This window comes from Elephas maximus, chromosome 12 (genome assembly GCF_024166365.1).
Source record: "Elephas maximus indicus isolate mEleMax1 chromosome 12, mEleMax1 primary haplotype, whole genome shotgun sequence".
Taxonomy (NCBI): domain Eukaryota; kingdom Metazoa; phylum Chordata; class Mammalia; order Proboscidea; family Elephantidae; genus Elephas; species Elephas maximus.
Window position 1 is genome coordinate 97,706,283 of NC_064830.1, and position 20,217 is coordinate 97,726,499.

At 45.3% G+C, this 20,217-nt stretch overlaps 1 protein-coding gene across 3 annotated transcripts in view; it reads left to right on the plus strand.

Annotated features, from left to right (window-relative positions):
• Positions 1 to 13,416: 13,416 nt before the first annotated feature.
• SDK1 (sidekick cell adhesion molecule 1) overlaps positions 13,417 to 20,217 on the plus strand; it is a 1,136,389-nt gene continuing 1,129,588 nt past the window's right edge. For all 3 annotated transcript variants that reach the window (XM_049902716.1, XM_049902719.1, XM_049902717.1), the window contains exon 1: positions 13,417 to 13,701. In XM_049902716.1, coding sequence (XP_049758673.1) covers positions 13,509 to 13,701 — 193 coding nt within the window. In that variant the 5' untranslated portion in view covers positions 13,417 to 13,508. The remainder of the gene's footprint in view (positions 13,702 to 20,217) is intronic.

Below are 20,217 nucleotides of genomic sequence, written 5' to 3' on the forward strand. Positions count from 1 at the left end.
CCCAGCATCTGTGAACAAAATGTTGTTGTTTTTAGTTGCCATCGAGTCAACTCCAACTCATGGCAACCCCGTGTGGGCAGAGTAGAACTGCTCAATAAGGTTTTTAAGGCTGTGGCCTTTTGGAAGTGGATTGCCAGGCCTGTCTTCCGAGGTACCTGTGGGTAGGTTTAAACAACTAACGGTTCAGCTAGTGGTGGAACAGTTAACTGTTTGTACCACTTAGGGAAATGGCCATTTTACATCACATTTTGGGTGGCAAAGCTGACGCTTAAAGAGGAATGTTGACTTGCCCAAAGTTTTTCAGCTCATTAATGATGGGACTTTCAATCACAACTTTCAATCCAGAGCTCCTTCCGCCATTTATTCTTTTAACAAATGCTTATGGACTGCAGTGATCCATATACTGTTCTAGGCATTGGGAATACAATGGTGACACATTCCTGTAGCTCCAGAGCTCAGAGTGAGGGTCAGTGGGTGGATGCTGCAGAGGGGCTGATTATACTTTAGTGTGAGGGAGACCTCTGTATAATTACAGCTTTCTCCAAATGGGATGGTCTTTAAGGATGGCATATAGGAGCTGAAGCTTTGGGCAGACAATTGGACTTACTGAGAGTAAGATCAGTACCAACTTTGCCTTCCAACTCAGAGATTCTGTCATTCCTATACCTTGCTCCCAAAGTGATTTAAGATGGCTGTCTTTTCTTTGATTTACAGCTTCCTCTTTTAAACAAGATGCTCTTTAAGGTCCCTTTTAAGTCTGAGTTTTCATGATGCTGTCTGTACAATACTTATCGTGCCTACCCCAAATGCAGGGAGTAATATATCAGGAGTTGTGTTGTTGTTAGCTGCCAGCAAGTGGACTTCGACTCACCATGACCTATATACAACAGAGCAAAATGTTGCCCGGTCCCGCATCATCCCCACAGTCACCAGCATGTTTGAGTCTGTTGTTGCAGCTATTGTGCCAATCCATCTCACTGGGGGTCTCCCACTCCCTCACTAGCCCCATATTTAACCAAACATGATGTCCTCCTTTAGTGATTGATCCCTCTGGATGATGTGTCCAAGGCAGTCAAGTAGACAGTGTTTTGTTGTGACCCATAGGGTTTTCATTGGCTAATCTTTGGAAGTAGATCACCAGGCCTTTCTTCCTAGTCTGTTGTATTCTGGAAGCTCTGCCGAAACCTGCTCACCTTGGGTGACCCTGCTGGTATTTGAAATACTCATGGCATAGCCTCCAGCATCACAGCAACATGCAAGCCACCACCGTACAACAAACTGACAGCCAAGTGGTGGAACAGCAGGAGACATAGGTAGAAATTCAGGCTTTGGTAGCTGGATGGCCCTGGGCAAATAATTTATATGATCTGAGCCTCATTTCAATGGAAAACCATACTTATTACCACACAGGGGTTGTGGCGAGGATTAAAGAAAGTAATTAGGTAAAAACCAGGTGCCTGGTAGGCAGCTGAGAAATGTCTATTGAATCTGTTCTCTCTCTCTGCAAAGTATGCATCTCAAACCTTCTACATTCTGCTCCACCCTCAAAGGTGCTAATTCCTGCTTACAGGGAGAAAAATAAACAATTACAGTGATTGTGTGGGAAGTGTTAGGGGTAAAGGTCTTTAGAGAGCATCTGAAAAAGGATCCAATTGCCTTGGGGAATTAGGGGAATTTTCCAGAAAAAGTGATGTCTCAATTGAAGCCTGAAGGGTAAATAGGAATAAAGAACTTGACAGTTGCATCTCCCTTAACTTTCCATGACCATCTCGCCAACTAAGCGGTGCCCTTTCCCCTGTAATCCCTTTATAAGTCATTCCCAATGGTCCTTAGGCCCCTGGAGATATTGTTATCGACCCCTTCTCCTGCATTTCCCTTTCTACAGAAAAGAACAAGAAACTTCCCTCAAGCCCATATCCTCTTCCTGCCATCTTTTGCTCTCACCTTCAAACTCAATCTCTTGAAAGCATCATCGCCACCTCCCACTCCTCTACCACTTGAAACTGCTCACAAACGATCTGTGAGGACATCCTTGTTGCTAAATCCGGAGATCACTTTTCTGTCCCTACTTCCTTGGTACTCTGTCACCTTTGACATTGTGTTGTTGCTGTCAAGTCAGCTCCGACTCATGGTGACTCCATGTATAGCAGAATGAAATGTTGCCTTATCCTGCACTGTCTTCATGATTGTTGGTATGTTTGAGTCCTTGTGGCTTTTGTGTCAGTCCATTTAATGGAGGGTGTCTTAGTTGTCTAGTGCTGCTATAAAAGAAATATCACCAGTGGATGGCTTCAACAAAGAGAAATTTATTTTCTCACAGTCTGGTAGGTTACAAGTCCAAATTCAGGGCGTCGGCTCCAGGGTAAGGCTGTCTCTCTGCTGCCTCTGGAGGAAGGTCCTTGTCCTCAACCTTCCCTTGGTAGAGGAGTTGCTCAGGTGCAGGGACCCCATGTTCAAAGGATGCACTCTGCTCCTGTTGCTACTTTCTTGCTGGTATGAAGTCCCCAACTCTTTGCTTGCTTCCCTTTCCTTTTCTCTTTTGAGAGATAAAAGGCTGTGCAGGCCACAACCCAGGGAGATTTCCTTTACCTTGGATCAGGGAGGTAACCTAAGTAAGGGTGGTATTACAATCCCACCCTAATCCTCTTAAGCATACAATTACACTCACAAAATAAAACCACAGAATACTGATAATCATGGCCTAACCAAGTCGATAACACGTATTTTTGAGGGAGACATAATTCAATCCATGACAGAGGGTTTCCCTTGCCTTTGCTGGCCCTCCACTTTACCAAACACGAAGTCCTTGTCTAGTATCAGTCCCTCCTGATGACATGTCGAAAGTAACAAATTTGAAGTCTCAGATAATATTCTGTGATCTATCGGGTTTTTGCTGGCTAATTTTCAGAAGTAGATCACCAGGCCTTTTTTTCTAGTCACCTGTCTTTCACTACTCATCTGGCAGTGGTAGCTTGCATGTTGCCATGATGGTAGAAGCTGTGCCACTGGTATTTCAAATACCATCAAGGTCATCCATGGTAGACACATTTCAGTGAAGTTTCCAGACCAAGTCTAGGAAGAAAGGGCTTTGATATTATAGACTCCTTGGAGTCATACCTTTCCCCATTACCAGGACACCACCCTCTCCCACTCTTCATTCTCCTTGGCCTCTTCCTTCTCAGCTTTATATTCAAACACTCATATATCTGATGATCATGTCTGCATGGAAATGTCCTTCAGGTACCTTGTCTTAGTTATCTAGTGCTGCTACAACAGAAATACCACAAGTGAGTGGTTTTTGGCAAACAGAAATTTATTTTCTCATAGTTAAGAGGCTAGAAACAGGGCTTCAAACTGGTTCATTCTGGTTCAGCCCCCTGCTGAGAACTTGCATTTCCACCCCAGAGATACTGAATCAGAAGCTACATTTTAATAAGATCCCCAGGTGATTTTTATGTATATATAAGAATCATGTTAAAAGATTGTGTTAAAATTTTTATTAAATTTGATCTTATTAAAATTCTCATTAAATTTGATCTTGTTGAAATTCTTATTAAATTTGATCTTGTTGAAATTGTTATTAAATTTGATCTTGTTAAAAATTCTTATGTATACATAAGAATCACCTGCAGATCTTGTTAAAAATATAGATTCTGATTCAGTATATCTGAGGTGGAAATGCAAATTCTCAGCAGGGCACTGAGCCAGAATAAACCGGTTCGAAGCCCTGGCTAGAAGTCAGAATTCAGGGCACCAGCTCTAGGGGAAGGCTTTCTCCGACAGCTCTGGGGGAAGTGCTTATCTCTTGAGCTTCTGTTCCTTCCTTGGCTCCTTGGTGATCTCCCCTACCTTTGCTTCCTTGCTTAATCTGTTCCTTTCACATCTCAAAAAAGATAAGACTTAAGACACATCCTACACTAATACTGTCTCATTAACATAACAAAAAATTCATTCCCAAATGGGACTACAACCACAGGTATAAATCTGACCCTACAGGACAGGGTAGAACTGCCCCACAGGGTTTCCAAGGAGTGCCTGGTGGATTTGAACTACTTACCTTTTGGTCAACAGCTAACCTTTTGGTTAGCAGCTGAACTCTTAACTACTGCACCACCAGGATTTCCAACCACAGGTACAGGTGTTCGGATTTACAACACACATGTTGGGTGGGACACAATTCAACCAAAACACACCTCAAATTGAACAGACCCACCGTCTCCCTCACCTTCACCCTATTCTGTTCTTCTACCTGCAGTCACTTTTCAGAAACAATATGGCCATTTTTCCAGTTGTCCAAGCCAGAAAACAGGATGTCATCCTCAATGCCTCCCTCTTGACTGTGGGCCCAACTCCTAACGAGCTCCTTAACCTGCCTCTTCTCTCCATTCCAACTGCCACTGCTATTTCCTGTTTCAGTTGTTGCAATGATCTCCTGGTTTCCAGTCTTGCCCACCCCCAAGGCAGTCCATAGCCTGAATGATTTCTCTAAGAATGTATCTATATTTATGTAACTCCCCTGTTTAAAAACCATCAATGGGTCTCCAATGTCCTCATGCTAAAGCTCAAATTCTGTTGACTCCATTCCTATTTACCCTTTGGCCTCAATTGATGCATCACTTCTTCTGGAAAAATTTCCCTGATTCCCCAAGGATGTTGAATCCTTTCTCAGGTGCTCCCTTAAGAACTGTCCCCCAACCTTTACCATACAATCACAGCAACTATTTCTCTCCTGTCTTGCACTGGGGCTCGCACAAATCATGTCATCTGGTGAATGCTTGTTGAAAAATAAAATAATGCAAGGAATTACTTTCCACTGGTAGTTCTCAAACTTGGGCATGCATCAGAATCACTGGGTTTGTGATGGGCGTTTCTGATGACATGGGGTTGGGGTGGTGCATGAGAATTTGCATTTCTAACAACTTCCCAGGTGATATTGTTGATGCTGGTCTGGGGACCACACTTTAAGAAGCTCTGCTTCATGTGTTTTAAAGCAGCTGAAGGGTAGGGGTATAGCTATTTCTAAAGAAGGCTGGTAGAAGTTTTTGGAGGCTTGGCAAATTTTTGGTACCTCTTTTCTTTGTGGAAACCCTGGTGGTGTAGTTGTTAAGTGCTACGGCTGCTAACCAAAATGTCAGCAGTTTGAATCCGGTAGGCACTCCTTGGAAACTCTACGGGGCAATTCTACTCTGTCCTATAGGGTCGCTATGAGTCAGAATTGACTCAACGGCAGTGGGTTCTTTTCTTTGTAGTTTCCTTAATAAGAGTATCCCATGAGGTTTCAGCTTCTGAAACAGATCTCAGGATATTAGGTGGGTAGGGTAACCAAAGCACATGCCTGTTAGGACATAAAAGCAGCACCTGGAGCTGTGCCCACATGGTAATGGCGTTGCTAGGCTACGGGACACAGGTGAGGCTGAAGCTGGGATTAGCAGTTGGCAGGGCTCTTAGAGCAAGTTACAGAGGCATCCAGAGGGTCGAGTTCTCATCAGGAGAGGGCCACAGAAATCAGAAGGAAGGAATCCCTGTGATAAACTGCCTTGGTTTGCACATGGAAGGGGGTGTGGACAGGTTCATATTGCAACTTGGCCTCTAATAGGATTGGGGAATATTTTTTCTCTGAAGAACCACTGAGAACCTGTGGGGATATTTCTTAATGAGCTGTAGGTAAGAAATAACTTATTAGGCTCATCACCATCTGCCTTTTAAAAATAAGCTTTATTGGTTTGTTTTCTGATTATAAAAATACATATGCACGTTTGAAAATTTTAAACATACAGAAAAGCATCTAATTCCACTTCTTCTGAAGGGAAATCCTATTCGCAGTTTGACATCGACTCTTCCAGAAGAAAGAAAATAAAAAGTTAACATAAATGGGTTATTCTATATATACTTGCTCTCTGACTTTTTAATAAAAGTCTTAACTGTATGTAGTGGACATTTCTGCATCAATACCTATACCTTTACTTAATTCTTTTAACAGTCATGTGGGATTTTATTGTGTGAATGTTCTTAACCTTCCTTGATGGGCATTTAGGTGGTTGTCAATTTCTTTCTTTCTTTTTTTTTTTTTTTTGCTGTTATTAGCAATACTGCAACAGACAGTCTTATATACATCTTGGTGCATTTGTGAGATGGAATGGCTAGATCAAAGACAATTCATATTTGAAGGTTAGCGCCATATTGCCAGATTTCCCTCCAGAAAGCAGCTTATTTTATACTTCCATCAAGAATCTATGAGTGCCCATTTCCATATATCCTCAACCAACCCTTGCCATTACCAGTCCTTTAAAATTTTTCATAAGCCCTGTTGCTTTAAATTGGCATTTTCTTTGATTGATTTCTTTTTATTGGGCATCTCTTCAAATGTCCGTTTCTTTGTATTTCTCCATCTAAGATTTGCCTATTCATGTTCTTCACCCATCTTTCTATAGGAAGCATGGACTTGTAAAAGCTATTTATGTAGAGTGCTATTAATATTTTCTCCAGCTTGCTGTTTGTTTTTCTTAACTATTTTTCAGGGCTACAAAGACATTTTTAGTTTTTAATTTTTATTAAAACTGAAATCTACTGGTCTCTAGGAAGCTGCATCCTTTACTACATCATTTAAAATAAGAAAAGTTTTAAATAAATTAAGAAAAGTTTACCTGTGCTTTGACTATGCAAAGGCATTCAACTGTGTGGATCATAACAAATTGTGGATAACGATGCAAAGAACGGGAATTCCAGAGCACTTAAATATGCTCATGCGGAACCTGGACATAGACCAAGAGGCAGTTGATTGAACAGAACAAGGGGATACTGCATGGTTTAAAATCAGGAAAGGTATGTGTCAGGGTTGTATTCTTTCACCATACTTACTCAGCTGCTGAGCAAATAATCCGAGAAGCTGGACTATACGAAGAGGATTGGAGGAAGGCTTGTTAGCAACCTGTGTTATGCAGGTGACACAACCCTGCTTGCTGAAAGTGAAGAGGGCTTGAAGTATTTACAAATGAAGGTCAAGGACTACAGGCTTCAGTATGGATTATAAAAAAAAAAAAAAATTTTTTTTTTTTTTTTTATACCTTAACATAAAAACAAAAACCCTCACAACCTGACCGATAAGCAACATCATGATAAACAGAAAACACTGAAGTTGTCAAGCATTCCTTTTTACTTGGATCCACAATCAAAGCCCATGGAAGCAGCAGTCAAGAAATCAAACAACTTATTCCATTGGGTAAATCTGCTGCAAAAGATCTCTTTAAAGTGTTAAAAAGCAAATAGGTCACCTTGAGGACTAAGGTGTGCCTGACCCAAGCCATGGTATTTTCAATCACCTCATATGTATGAGAAACCTGGACAATGAATAACAAAGACCAAAGAAGAACTGATGCATTTGAATTACGGTGTTGGCAAAGAGCAGTGAATATACCATGGACTTCTAAAAGAACAAAGAAATCTGTCTTGGAAGAAGTACAGCCAGTATGCTCCTCAGAAGCAAGGATGTCTAGGCTTCGTCTCACGTACTTTGTACATATTAGCAGGAGGGACCAGTCAATGGAGAAGGACATCATGCTTGGTAGAAGTTAGCGAAAAAGAGGAAGACTGTCAAGGAGATAGATTGACACAGTGGCTGTAACAATGGGCTCAAATGTAGCCAATGATTGTGAGGATGACACAGGACATAGCAATATTTTGTTCTGTTGTACATAGGGTACTATGAGTCGGAGCAGACTGGATGGCATCTAACAATATCATTTTTTTAAAGCTTCCCTTTTACCTTATGATCCATTAAGGGCAAAAGAGGAGAGAAAAGACGATATGAACCAAAAGAGGTGTGAAGGCAGAGAGAAAGAGAGCTGTATTCATCATATTAAATTCCTAGATGATGGAATTAGATTAGTGATTCCCAAGTTTTAATTTACATATGAATCTCTAGGGGATCTTGTTAAAGTGCAGATTCTGATTCAGTAGGTCTGGGATGAGCCAGAGATTCTGCATCTCTAACCAGCTTCCAGAGTGCAGTGGGGGTTCAGTGGTAGAATTCTCACTTTCCATGCAGGAGACCCAGGTTTGATTCCCAGCCAATTCAGCTCATGCATGGCCACCACACGTCTATCACTGCAGGCTGGCGTGTTGCTCTGATGCGGAACAGGTTCCAGCAGAGTGTCTACACTAAGACAACCTAGGAAGAAAGGCCTGGCGATCTACTTCTGAAAATCAGCCGGTGAAAACCCTATGGATCACAATGGTCTGATTCCATTATGTATGGGGTTTTCGTAAGTCACAGGCTAACTCTACAGCAGCTAACAACAACATAAAATGTTCACTTCTTGACACCAAATAAAATCAAGTTGAGGGTTAAATAAACCTTTTGAGTAGAATACTCCAACCTTACCCTGGCTATCTCCCCTCCCCAAAATTATAACAGGGTTTGTCTGCATTATTTTTTGAGAAAGAACAGCTAGAGTCTAAACACACTCCCCAATATGCACATTGAATGGGTCACGTAAATGTCTTATGGGGAGAAATGTCTTAGGACTCCCACCCACTGAACCACTGCTGTTGAGTCAATTCCAACTCATAGCGACCTCATAGGGTTTCCAAGGCTGTAAATCTCTATGGAAGCCGACTTCTGCATCTTTCTCCCATGGAGCTGCTGGTGGTTTCGAACCACGGACCTTTCAGTTAGCAGTCCATCACTTTAGCCACTACACACTACTTAGGACAGCTGAATTCCTCTTCTGGCTTCAACATGGTTACTTTGTATATATTGACCTGCTCTGGCTTGATTTTTCATCTGGAAAATGGAGACAGTAATGAACCTTACTTACTGCTATGGGTTGAATTGGGTCCTCCCAAAGTATGTGTTGTAAATCCTAACCTCTATGCCTATGCTTATAATCCCATTTGGGAATGGCCTGTCCTTGATATGTCAATGAGGCAGGAGTAGTATAGGGTGTGTCTTCAATCAATCTCTTTTGAGATATAAAAGAGATTGAACAAGCAAGCAGAAAAGCAGAGATGAGAGAAGATGCCATGATACAGAGATTGCCCAAGAGCAGAAGCTCGAAAGAGACAAGGACCTTCCTCCAGAGCCCACAGAGAGAGAATGTCTTCCCTGAGAGCCAGCACCCTGGATTTGAACTTCTAGCCTCCTAAAGTGTGAGAAAATAAATTTCTGTTTGTTGAAACCACCCCTTTGTGGTATTTCTGTTATAGCAGAACTAGATAACTAAGACACTGAGAATGATATTGAAATAAAACGTTTCCCAGAGGGCTCTCCAGAGCTTTTTGGAGTAGCAGTGATATCAATGATTCCCTTACAACCTCCAGTAAGTACACTGGTTGTGCTTTCCCAACAATTTCCACAAAGCTTTCTAGTGCCATAACCCAAACCCACTGCCTCGAGTCGATTCCGACTCATGGCAGCCCTATAGGACAGAGTAGAACTGCTCCATAGAGTTTCCAAGGAGCCCTTGGCAGATTCAAACTGCTGACCTCTTGGTTAGCAGCCGTAGCACTTAACCACTGTGCCACCAGGTTTTCCTTCTAGTGCCATAGCCTCTGGAATTTCTTGAGTGACTTGAAGTCAAGAAGTTGCCCAAGCCATGTTCATGCCAAGTAATGGACACGCGTTGCTAGTCAAAACGAAAAGGTTAAATGTGGAGCAGACTATACTGGTGGGCACAGATAGGGTCGTTTGGAACAATCATTGACACCTTGGTGTGAGAAACGGCCCTGTGGGATGGGAATTGTTCCTAATTTTTACCAGGGCTTTGTACTGGTTTGAATGGTATGAGGGCAGTGTATGTGTTGCATAGCAACCAAATCTTTTGCCTGTCAGATTTTGGCCTGAGGAGGAAAAAACGGTGCCATGTTCAAAGATGGTGGCTGACCGTGCTGATTTGAAAGTGTATCGTCCTCCACAGTCCTGCCAATATTCCAATCTCCGGTATTAGGCTCTTGAACGTTTTGGGATCCATGTGGGAGATTGGATTATTGGCAGGACTGTGGAGAGTGACACATGTTCAGAGTGGTGTGGTTGGCTGCCATCTTTGAATGGAGCACTGCTGTTTGTTTCGTACTCCAGTCAAAATTCCATGGGCAATAGATTGGTTGCTATGCAATGCATATGCTGCCCTTGTTCAAGCTGGCAATTACTGAACCTTTCTGAACTGGTTTGAAGCCCTGTTTTTTACAGGAACTTGGAATCAGCAATTTGCCCAAATTTCACAACCAGCTATGACATCAAAGCCCTCATCCTCTCTACTTTTTCCCACCCCCGCTCCAGCATCTCTCAGCAGAACAGAGGTGCTTGGAGGTGAACCTTGAGCAAGAAATGTCTCTTTAAGCCTCATTTTCCCTATCTGTGTATCAGGCTGTGATGGTTAAGGTTTTGTGTCAATGAGACCAGGCCATGATTCTCAGTGGTTTGGCAGTCATGTTGTGATTACTTCCATGATGAGACTTGATATAATGTGATTGCATCCATGATGGGACCTGTGAGTAGCCAATCAGCTGAAAGGGAGTTCCTTGGGTGTGTGGCCTGCGTGGAATATAAGTGGACATTCTGGCAGAGCTCATGGGCTTTTGCTGGCTCTGAATCCTGCAGCTGGCTCCTGTTCGTCTGATCTCTGGTTTTTGAGACTTGAGCTAGCAGCTTACCTGTGGTATTGCTGGCTAATCTTTGTAGCCTGTGAACAAGAGCCCTCTCTCTGACCTGTCTGTCTTGGGTTCATCTGCCCCTGCAGCTATGTGAATCAGGAGACACCTCTATCCTGACCCACAAACTTGGGATGTTCCAGCCTCTACAACTGAGTGAGCCATTTCCTTGATATAAAATCTCTCTCTCTCTATATTTATATGCGTTACTGATTTTGCTTCTGTAAAGAGCCCAGCCTAAGACAAGTATGGTATCTTTCACACAGGGGCTGTTGAGGCTACATGAGATGATGCTACTGCACCATCATAAGTGGTCCTTGAATATTCCAGTGAGCCAATCAACCAACCAGTTGCTGTTCAGCAGAGTCCAACTCATGGAGACCCCATGTATGTGGGAGTACAACTCTGCTCAATGGCTGATTTTTCAGAATCTCCAGGCTTTTCTTCCAAGGTACCCGAGTGGACTTGAACCTCCAACCTTTTGGTTAGCAGCAAGCACGTTAATGTTTGCACCACCCAGGGATGCCCCTCACACACTGGGTATGGGTTATTTCCTCCTAGGCTGTCATATAACTTTGTGAGTTAGAAGAGATCCAGGGCTGCTGACAAAAGAAAATAAAAGTAGACACCCCCCCCCCAGTGCCATCCACTTATCCTCAGTACTTTTAGTGATTTACATTCTGAGAACATAGCATTTTGGGCTGCATGGGATTTGTCTGGCCCTCCTAGCCTGGTGTGAGCAGGGGCAGTGGGCAAAGGGCAGAGAGGTTAGATCTAGTTTTGAATACACCTTTCCCATTTAGCTGCTGTCCATGAAAATCATTTTCCTCAGTTTTTCACACTATCTTTGTTAAAGAACATTGTCTGATATGCTTGCTTTGGACATGTCATCAGGAGGGATTAGTTGCTAGAGGAAGACATTGCATTTGGTAAAGTAGAAGGCCAGCAAGACCAGGGAGACCCTTGGTGAGATGAACTGGGTAAATAGCTGCAACATGGGCTTGAGCACGCCCGCGATTGTGAGGATAATTCAGGACCAGGCATTATCTGGTTCTGTTGTACATGGGGTCGCCATAGCTGGGATGGCGTAGACTGGACAGAAATTTAACAACATCCTTATTAAGGATTTAAATAACCGTGGGTGTGAAGAGCCTAACACTGGGGTTAGCACGCAGTAGGTGTCTAGAACTGGGAACTCTCTCCCACTCACAGCCCTAATAACTCCACTACCCACTCCTACACTGGGGTAGCTTTTTGCAGCTGGCACTATAGCTGGGATAATAAACATGCCAGCAAACATGTATCAAGGGCTTGCTGGGTACAGCGCACCGTGCTGGGCGCACACGGGTCTCATTGCCAAGTCCATTACATGACCTCAGTCACCACCTCAAGGCCCCAGGCTCCTCCGGAAAGTGTGACACCTTCTATGCCCCAGACCTCCTCTCACAAAAACACTGGCCTCTGCAGCGCTGAGCTCATCCCATAAACGAACCTAATGCGTCCCACATGCTGCCGAGTGAGCCTGGGCGTTCCCGGGTCTGGCCTCCCCGCCCCGACCCAGAGCGGCCCGCGCGCACTGATGAGCTCTCCCCAGGAGCTCGCTAGAGACCCCTGCGGGCCTGGGGTCCCTACACGCGCCGGGGGCGGGCGGGTGGGGGGGCGCTGGCCAGCCCCGGTCTCCAACCCGCGCTCACAGAGCCCCCTCCCTCACGGAGCGCGCCAGCTCGGCCTACCTACTCTCCGCCCCAGGAGCACGCTGGACCAGTCCGGGGTCCCTACCAGCGCGGACTGTCCCCCTCCCCACCAACCCCCCAATAGCGGTGCGGCCGGCTTCGGGGTCCTCACCCGCGCGCACAGAGTCGCCCCCTGGTGCACGAAGACCAATTCTGGGTCTTCACCCGCGCGCACTGATCCCCCCCAGGAGCGCGCTGGACAGTCGCCCAGTCCGGGCTCCCAGCCGCGTGACCTTGGCCTCCACGGGTCAGCGGCTCTACCCCGCTCTCAACAGGCAGCGGGTGCGCGCCCGGCGGCGTCCTTGGCTGGTAGCAATTAAAACCCCGACGGAGCGTGTTTCTTGTTGCCTGTGACGCCCACATGGTGCTTCAGGACCCACCCAAAAATAAAGGCCTGCGGGACGGGGCGCAGCGGCTACCCAGGCGCGCGCGGGGATTCCCAGGACCGACGTTCCCCGCCCCACACCTCAAGTTCCCAGCCGCGCCCACCCTCCAGGCCGCGAATCCGGGCGATTCCGGCGCCCGCCACTCGCTGCACCTGCACGAGCCCGGGCCCGCCCTCCCTATCCGAGCCCGGCCCAGCCTCGATCCCCCAGTCCCAGCCCTGCCGCCCTGAGCGAGCCCGTAAGCTTGAGCCCCGGAGCTTGAGCACCGGCGACGGGCTGCAGTGCTGCCTCGCGTCCCTAGGGGGCGCAGCTGGCGCGTGGGGCCCGGCGCAAAATTCCAGGCGGGCGGGCGCGGCGAGTTTGAAAACAAGCGAGGGGGCGGGGCGGGCTGGTGGCCGGGGCGCCTCACCGGCCAATCAGTAGCGGCGGCGGGCGGCGCGCCTGTGAATGGGGAGCGGCGGCGCGCGGGCGGGCGCACTTTCTCCTCAGCGCGGGCGGGGGTGGCGGTGGCGGCGCCCTCCTCAGCGCCGAGCAGACCCTCGGAGCGCGGCCGGCTGGCCCACAGCGCCGCGGCTGCTGGCGCGGGGCTCTGCGCGTCTGACGAGCGTTCCCGCCGACAACTTCTCCTCAGCCGCCCCTCGGCCGCCCGAGAGGGGCCTCGCCGGGACCCGCCGCCCGTGAGGGGACCCGCCGCTCGGCGTGGCGGGGCCCGGGGGCCGCCCGCCGCCGGCGCCTCCTCAGCATGGCCCGGGCCGAGGGGGACGACGCGGGCCCGGGCCAACCGCGGGGGGCTGCGAGGACCCCGACCCCCGGCCAGGCCGCGGGGCAACGGTGCGGGCGGCAGGCGGCCAAGTTCAACTTGTGTCACCGCGGCCGCCGGGCGTGGTGGGCGCTCCTGCTGCTGCAGCTGCACTTGTTCTCGGGGCTGGCTCAAGGTAGGCGGGGGCCGGGGAGTCCGGGGGGTCCGGGGTGGGGGCTCGGGAGTCCCGGGGAAATCCGGGGGCTCAGGGGGCTGGGGGCGCGCGACCCCTCCTCCCGCGCCCGCGCCAGCCCCCGCCTCCCAGGAACTTTGTGAGCGCGAGTTTGCGGGGTCGCCCAACCTTCCAGGTGTGCAGGCAGCTAAGGGGTTAATGCGATGTGTCCTTTGCCGAATGCAAGAGGCGGAGAACTACTTTGTGAGGGTGTTTGCCGGGGTCGCCCAGCCTCCCGGGCTCAGGGTCGAGCTGCGGTGGGCGAGGCAGTTTTCAGGCAGCCCAGGGGTTAATGCGGTGTGTTCTTACCGAAGGCACCAGAAGGAGAGGAACTTTGTGGGCGCGAGTTGGCAGGGTCGCCCAACCTGCAGGCACAGAGTCAGGCTGCGGTGGGCGAACCTCTGTGCCGGCAGCCAAGGGGTTAATGCGATGTGTCCTTTACCGAATGCCCGAGGCGGAGAGATGGCCACGGAGCCACCCAGAAAATGCATCCCCTCGGGTTTTGCTCAAATGCCCCCTCTTGGATTTTGCTTTGCTTCTTAAGTGCAGCAGTAAAAACCAAAAGCCTCCAAAAGTTGAGACTCACCCGTTTCCTAAAAGAATGCCCGCGGAACGTTGCACTCATTAGAAGCTGGCTGATTGGTATCTGAGTCTGTCCGCGGCTGAGTCTTGTTAACATTGAGTGACACTCACCGCAGACTTCCAAATATCAAGTGCCACTCACCCAACACAGCCTTTCCCAGCCGGCTTTCCAGCGCCCTGAATCCCCAGGTCCAGGTGCCCAGCCCGGAGTGAATGCTGTAAGGTTGGCAGAGCAAAAACTTTCAGTACCCTAGGCGTTTATTTCCACTTTGCTTTGTTTCCCTCCCTCTATTGGCTTTTGTTTGGAATACAGTGTTGGGTTTCCAAAGTAGGGGAAGAGGCTCCAGTGATTGGAAAGGACCTTTTGAAAAGGGAGCTGGAATCAGTTGTGAAGCTAGGGTTTCTCTCCTAAATCTGGATTTTAAGAAACCCGGGACAGACTCATTGCCAGTTAGCTTCCTTTTTCACTGAAGTAAGTTAAAAAAAAAAAAAAGAAGAAAGAAAAAACCTCTAATAAAGCAAGCAACAAAAAAAGCAGAAACAACTAATTTGATGAGTCCTTTCTGTGAGGTCTTTAAAAGATTAGTGTATGTATTTTGCTCTTGGCAGTTTTAGAAAAATAGACTATGGCATTTACTAGCAGTGTTGTGGACTATACCATGACAGTAAGGGACTGGGTTCCCTGAGATTGAAGGAAGATGGGAACATTAAACCTAAATTAGCTGTCTTCCTTGTCCAGTGAGATGGTTTGTATGTAGTAACATATACTGATTTAAATGGAATAACATTTTAAAGGTCTGAGCTCGAAACTATCATTTACTAGTTTAACAGCTAACTCGTAATTCTTTTGTTAGTGCTAGTATTTTGTCTAAATTGTGATTCCCCCTTTTTTTGCCCCAGGCTTTCATAAATGCCTGCTTTCATTGTTTTGCTACATGAAAACAAATTGCCATATTTCTGGTTAATTTAACTCCTCCATTACTTGGAAAATTTCCCTTTCACTTATTTGTGCTTCTTTTTGCTTAATGACTTATTTTGAAAGAAAAGCATTTACTAAGTCATTTTGTAAAATGGGATCTGTAGATTGCTGTAGGAGCCAGGTTCAAATGAAGTCTGAATCACTTAGGATGACCTTTAGAACAGAAATGGTGTTTATTATTAAGTTTTCCTGCCTTTTTTTTTTAAACAGTGACTTGCACTTTGCAGTAAGACCTGTACATTTATACATTTGAAGGTTTGTGCGCAAGTTCAAGCGGTAGGAAAAAAATCTGCCAGTGACTTTGTTTTGAAGCATGTCGTTAACAGTTTGCAAATTTTATCAGTTGTGTTTTGAAGGCTGCCTAAGTTGTTGCATTTCTACAACTAAAATGTTAATGAAAATAACATTACTTTTTCTAAGGGGTTAAGTGCTACGGCTGCTAACCAAGAAGTCGGCAGTTCAAATCCGCCAGGCGCTCCTTGGAAACTCTATTGGGCAGTTCTACTCTGTCCTGTAGGGTCGCTATGAGTTGGAATCGCCTCGACGGCACTGGGTGGGATTAAGGCAACAGTCAGATTTTGGTATGGGAGGACTATTCCATGCCACCAGTAAAAACATTGATACCCATTTTACATTTATATGGTTTATGAAAGTGTACAGATCTTTTAGTGGAAAATTTCAAATAGGTTGTCATGAATTTTAAATTCATTGACAGCTTTCTGTTCTCTGTGCTCTGTGAGATGTGTAATATATCCATCATTTTTTTATATCATATTGGAAATTCATATTACAGGGAGATGTCACCATTTGACAAGAGCTCATGTATCTTGAAAATGAAAATTCTGGTGCTGCTATAGAGATTTTTGATGGGATGATGAGTTGGTCATATGCACAGGAATGTATTCTCTTGAATCTTATCAAATACAATGTAACATTATAAATGGAAAACTTAACACTAAGTTGGAACTAGCCATAAGTACTGTGTCGTTACTATGTAGCTAGGTGAAGCTATTGCTCATTTCTATTTAAGTGTTAAGGCAGGTGGCAATGCTTGCTTTCTTTGTTATTTACCAAAGAGTCAGGCCCACCTGACGTTTGAGAAGGATGACTTCTTGAGGGGCAGGGAGGTGGGGTCATGAGTATCATGTATGTGAAGTCCATGGGGTCTTTTGCTTCCCTGGGGGACCATCTGCAGACTTGTTGATTCTGGTACTGTTTAGTACAGCCTCATATGTTCAGTTTGTACTCATCTGGCTTTTTCAGTTACTGGTTTGGGATTCTTTATAGCTCTCAGTTTCTCATTTGGAGCTATCTCCACTCAGACCTGCGGTTCTCAAACTTCAGTGTGTATTAGGATCACCTGGGGGATTTAATAAATGAGAGGGCCAGTTCCCTAGGTTCTTCGATGAACAGGAGGCCCGTAGTCTGTTTTCCAGGAGATTCTGATACACACCAGCGATTGTGAACCACTAACTTATTATATACCACCTTGTGTTATTTCCTCATTCCAGTCACCTGCCGATTTCTGAGAAACTTTAACCCAGTGCTTCTCGAACTTGGTTGCACATTAGAATCATCTGGGGGACTTTAAAAAAATATTGATGCCTGGATTTTACTCCCAGAGTTTGTTTTAACTGACCTAAATTTGACCAGGGCATTGGGATGTTTAAAACCTCCCCAGGTGATTTTTAATACTCAGTCAATTTCAAGAACCATTGCTCTAACCCCTTTAAATGAGATCACATGACTGAATTTTTCTTTTAACCTTGTCCCTGGCATTGTGGTTCTATAGTTCCCCCCATCTCCAAATTCCAGTGACCTTCATGCACTTTGAACCTGTCTTCACTTACACCTGTTCCTCATTCGTGATCTCACACTTGGAAACTTCTCCCTGACCTCATCAGCTTTTTTTGGTTGCTTAATCCTTTTTATCTTTACTGAAATGGTTGAGTTCCTACTTTGGGCCACTCAGAATGTGCATTTGAGCTGCGTGAACCAATGAAATTTTAAAAATGCAGTCATCTGGGCTCCATCACAGACTTGTTGGGTCTCTGGAGGGAGGATTTGTGCATTTTAAAAAGGCTCCACAGGTGATTCTTGTATCTTTGTGTTGGGTAATCCCATAATCCTACCAATTCTCTGTTACCTGTGGCTCGGACCACTTTTCTCAGGCCAGTCCTCAGCCTTTGGTAAAACCAAAAAACCCATTGTTGTCGAGTTGAATTTCAACTCATAGTGACCCTAAAGGACAGAGTAGAACTGCCCCTATAGGGCTTCTGCGGCTGTAAATCTTTACGGAATCAGACTGCTACATCTTTCTCCCGTGGAGCAGCTGGTGGGTTGGAGCCACTGAGCTCTTAACCACTGTGCCACTAGGCCTCCTTTCAGCCTTGGGTAAGGTCTGCTAATTAGCCTGGTGGCATAGTGGTTAAGAGCTACAGCTGCTAACCAAAAGATTGGCAGTTCGAACCCACCAAGTGCTCCTTGGAAACCGTATGGGGCAGTTCTTTGTTCTGTAGGGTTGCTATGAATCGAAATCAGCTTGATGGCAACAGGTCTGGTTTTTGGTTTGGTAGGACTGGTTTGTTGGGGAGATCCCATAACAGTGTTAAATGGATTAACTACAAATCTAACTTTATTTGGGGACCCACAGTGTTTCTCATTAATCCAGAATCACTTTGTTCCCACTCTTCCTTCACGCCTATGCCCCTTGTCCTCACAGCGTTGTAATTTTAGTTTCAATTGGAACTTGAGTGTCCTGACTGCCTTGCTTCACTGTCTCCACTGCTGATTAATATAGAATCTTACACTGAGTGCTCAAATACTGAATTAAATTTTATTAGACCACCATGTTTAAGAGATGGCAGTGGCCACTTAGTTGGTAACTGTCTTGTAAATTCAGTAATAAGCAGTTATTATTTTACTCTATGCAGTCTTGTGTATAGTTATTGTAGCTAACAACATACCGAGCCCTTTTTATGTGCCAAGCAGTCTGCGCTTTATAAAAACAAACAAAAAAACAATTGTCTTTTAGTTAATTCAGACTCATGGCAACCCCGTGTGTTTCAGAGCACAACTGCACTCTGCAGGGTTTTCAATGGCTGTGACCTTCGGGATACAGATTGTTAGATTTTTCTTCCAAGGCACCCCTAGGTGGATTCAAACCACCAACCTTTGGTGAGTAGTTGAGTGCTTAACTGTGTGTGCCACCTAGTATTTTTTATACTTTGGCTCATTTACTGCTTACAATAATCCCTGAGAGGTAGTGTCCTTGTACTTATTTTACTTGTAGGAAACTGAGGCACAGAGACGTTGACTAAGTTGAAGTCCCAGGACTTGTAGTAGTGGAGTCTGAATCTGAAGCAGACTGCCTGATCCATAGTCTACGTTCATAACCATTGGGCTAAAGTGTCTCTCATGTAATCTTTGCCATTGTATTGGTGGAGAGAGGGAAGCAATCTAATCGATAGTAAAGGGCAGATGGTGATTGATGTTTTCTAAATACCATCTAGAGTTACATGGGCTCAAGTTTAAGGTTACTTTAATTACAGTTAATGATTGTAAAACAAAAAGTACATTGAACACTTTGGAAAGGAGAGAAAAATATGCATAACCCCTTTTATATATCCATCTCTCTCCTCTAGTTTACTGCTTTTCCTTCCAAAGTTTTTCCCTCCTAAAATACCTGTGAAGTTCCAGCTGAGAGTGGCAGGGGCTTGGGTTGTTGCAGTCTTTTGGCAAAAATTTATCACCTCTAGCACTGGCCACTAGGAGTGAACCAACCATTTCTTTCTTTGAGGAACACTTGTAAAAGTCTTTTTGTCTGTACTCAAATACAGAGATTTAAGTCTTTTAAATAAAGATAAAGATAAGAGGTATGGTTTGTAAAGTACACTTATTTCAGTTTAATTGTGCTTTTTAATCTAACCATAGGTAAGCTCAGCTGCACAGTGGGATTCTACCTACCCAGAAAGTTTCCTGTGCCCTCAGATATTAGGGTAAAACAAAGTGGAACTCTGAAAAATTAAGCAGGTTTTTGAAGTGATGTCAAATAAGACTTTGTAGTTAAATGCTACTTACCAGTTGCCTTTATGTTATTTCCATCCTGAGTCCTTGCATTGTTTTTGTCATGACATGGGATTTGGTGTTTAAGGTGATGTAGTGTTTGCCTTCCTTCTGGCTTTCCTCAAGGTATCCCAAGGGATCAGAGACTGGTGAAGTCAGTTGACTAAAACTGGAGAATAGAACAGAGAGTAGGGAAACACAGAGAATGCATTTTGAGTAGGTCATGGGTTAAATTTCTCTGAGAAGTAAGGAAAGTGGTAGTTGTGAGAGTAGACCTTTCAGTACAGATGCATGAAAGCTGAGTAAAGCTGAGAGTGGGGGAAGAAAATTAGGTTGAAAGGTATAGTCTAAGGAAGGGTTAAGTAGAATTATCTTTAAAAAAAAAAAAAGTGTTGATGTAAATTTTATCTGGTTGACTATTCCTACTAAGCAATAATATGCTTCTACTTAATGTAACTGAGGAACCCTGGTAGTACAGTGGTTTAAGAGCTCTGCTGCTAACCAAAAGATCGACAGTTCGAATCTACCCATTGGCTCCTGGGAAACCCTATGGGGCAGTTCTACTCTGTCCTGTCGGGTTGCTATGAGTCAGAATCATCTCCAGGGCAATGGGTTTTTTTTGTTTTTTTTTTTAAATGTAACTGAGGAACCCTGGTGGCATGGTGCTTAAGAGCTCACCCTGCTAACCAAAAGGCCCGCGGTTCAAATCCACCAACTCATAGTGACTGTGAGTTGCAGTCTATGGCACACAATAACAATGTAACTGAGCATTTTAATTAGCATAGTTTCTTTTAGTCTAACTTGACTTTAATATTCCCTAAGTTTATAAATCTCTTTTAATAATAAAGGCATAA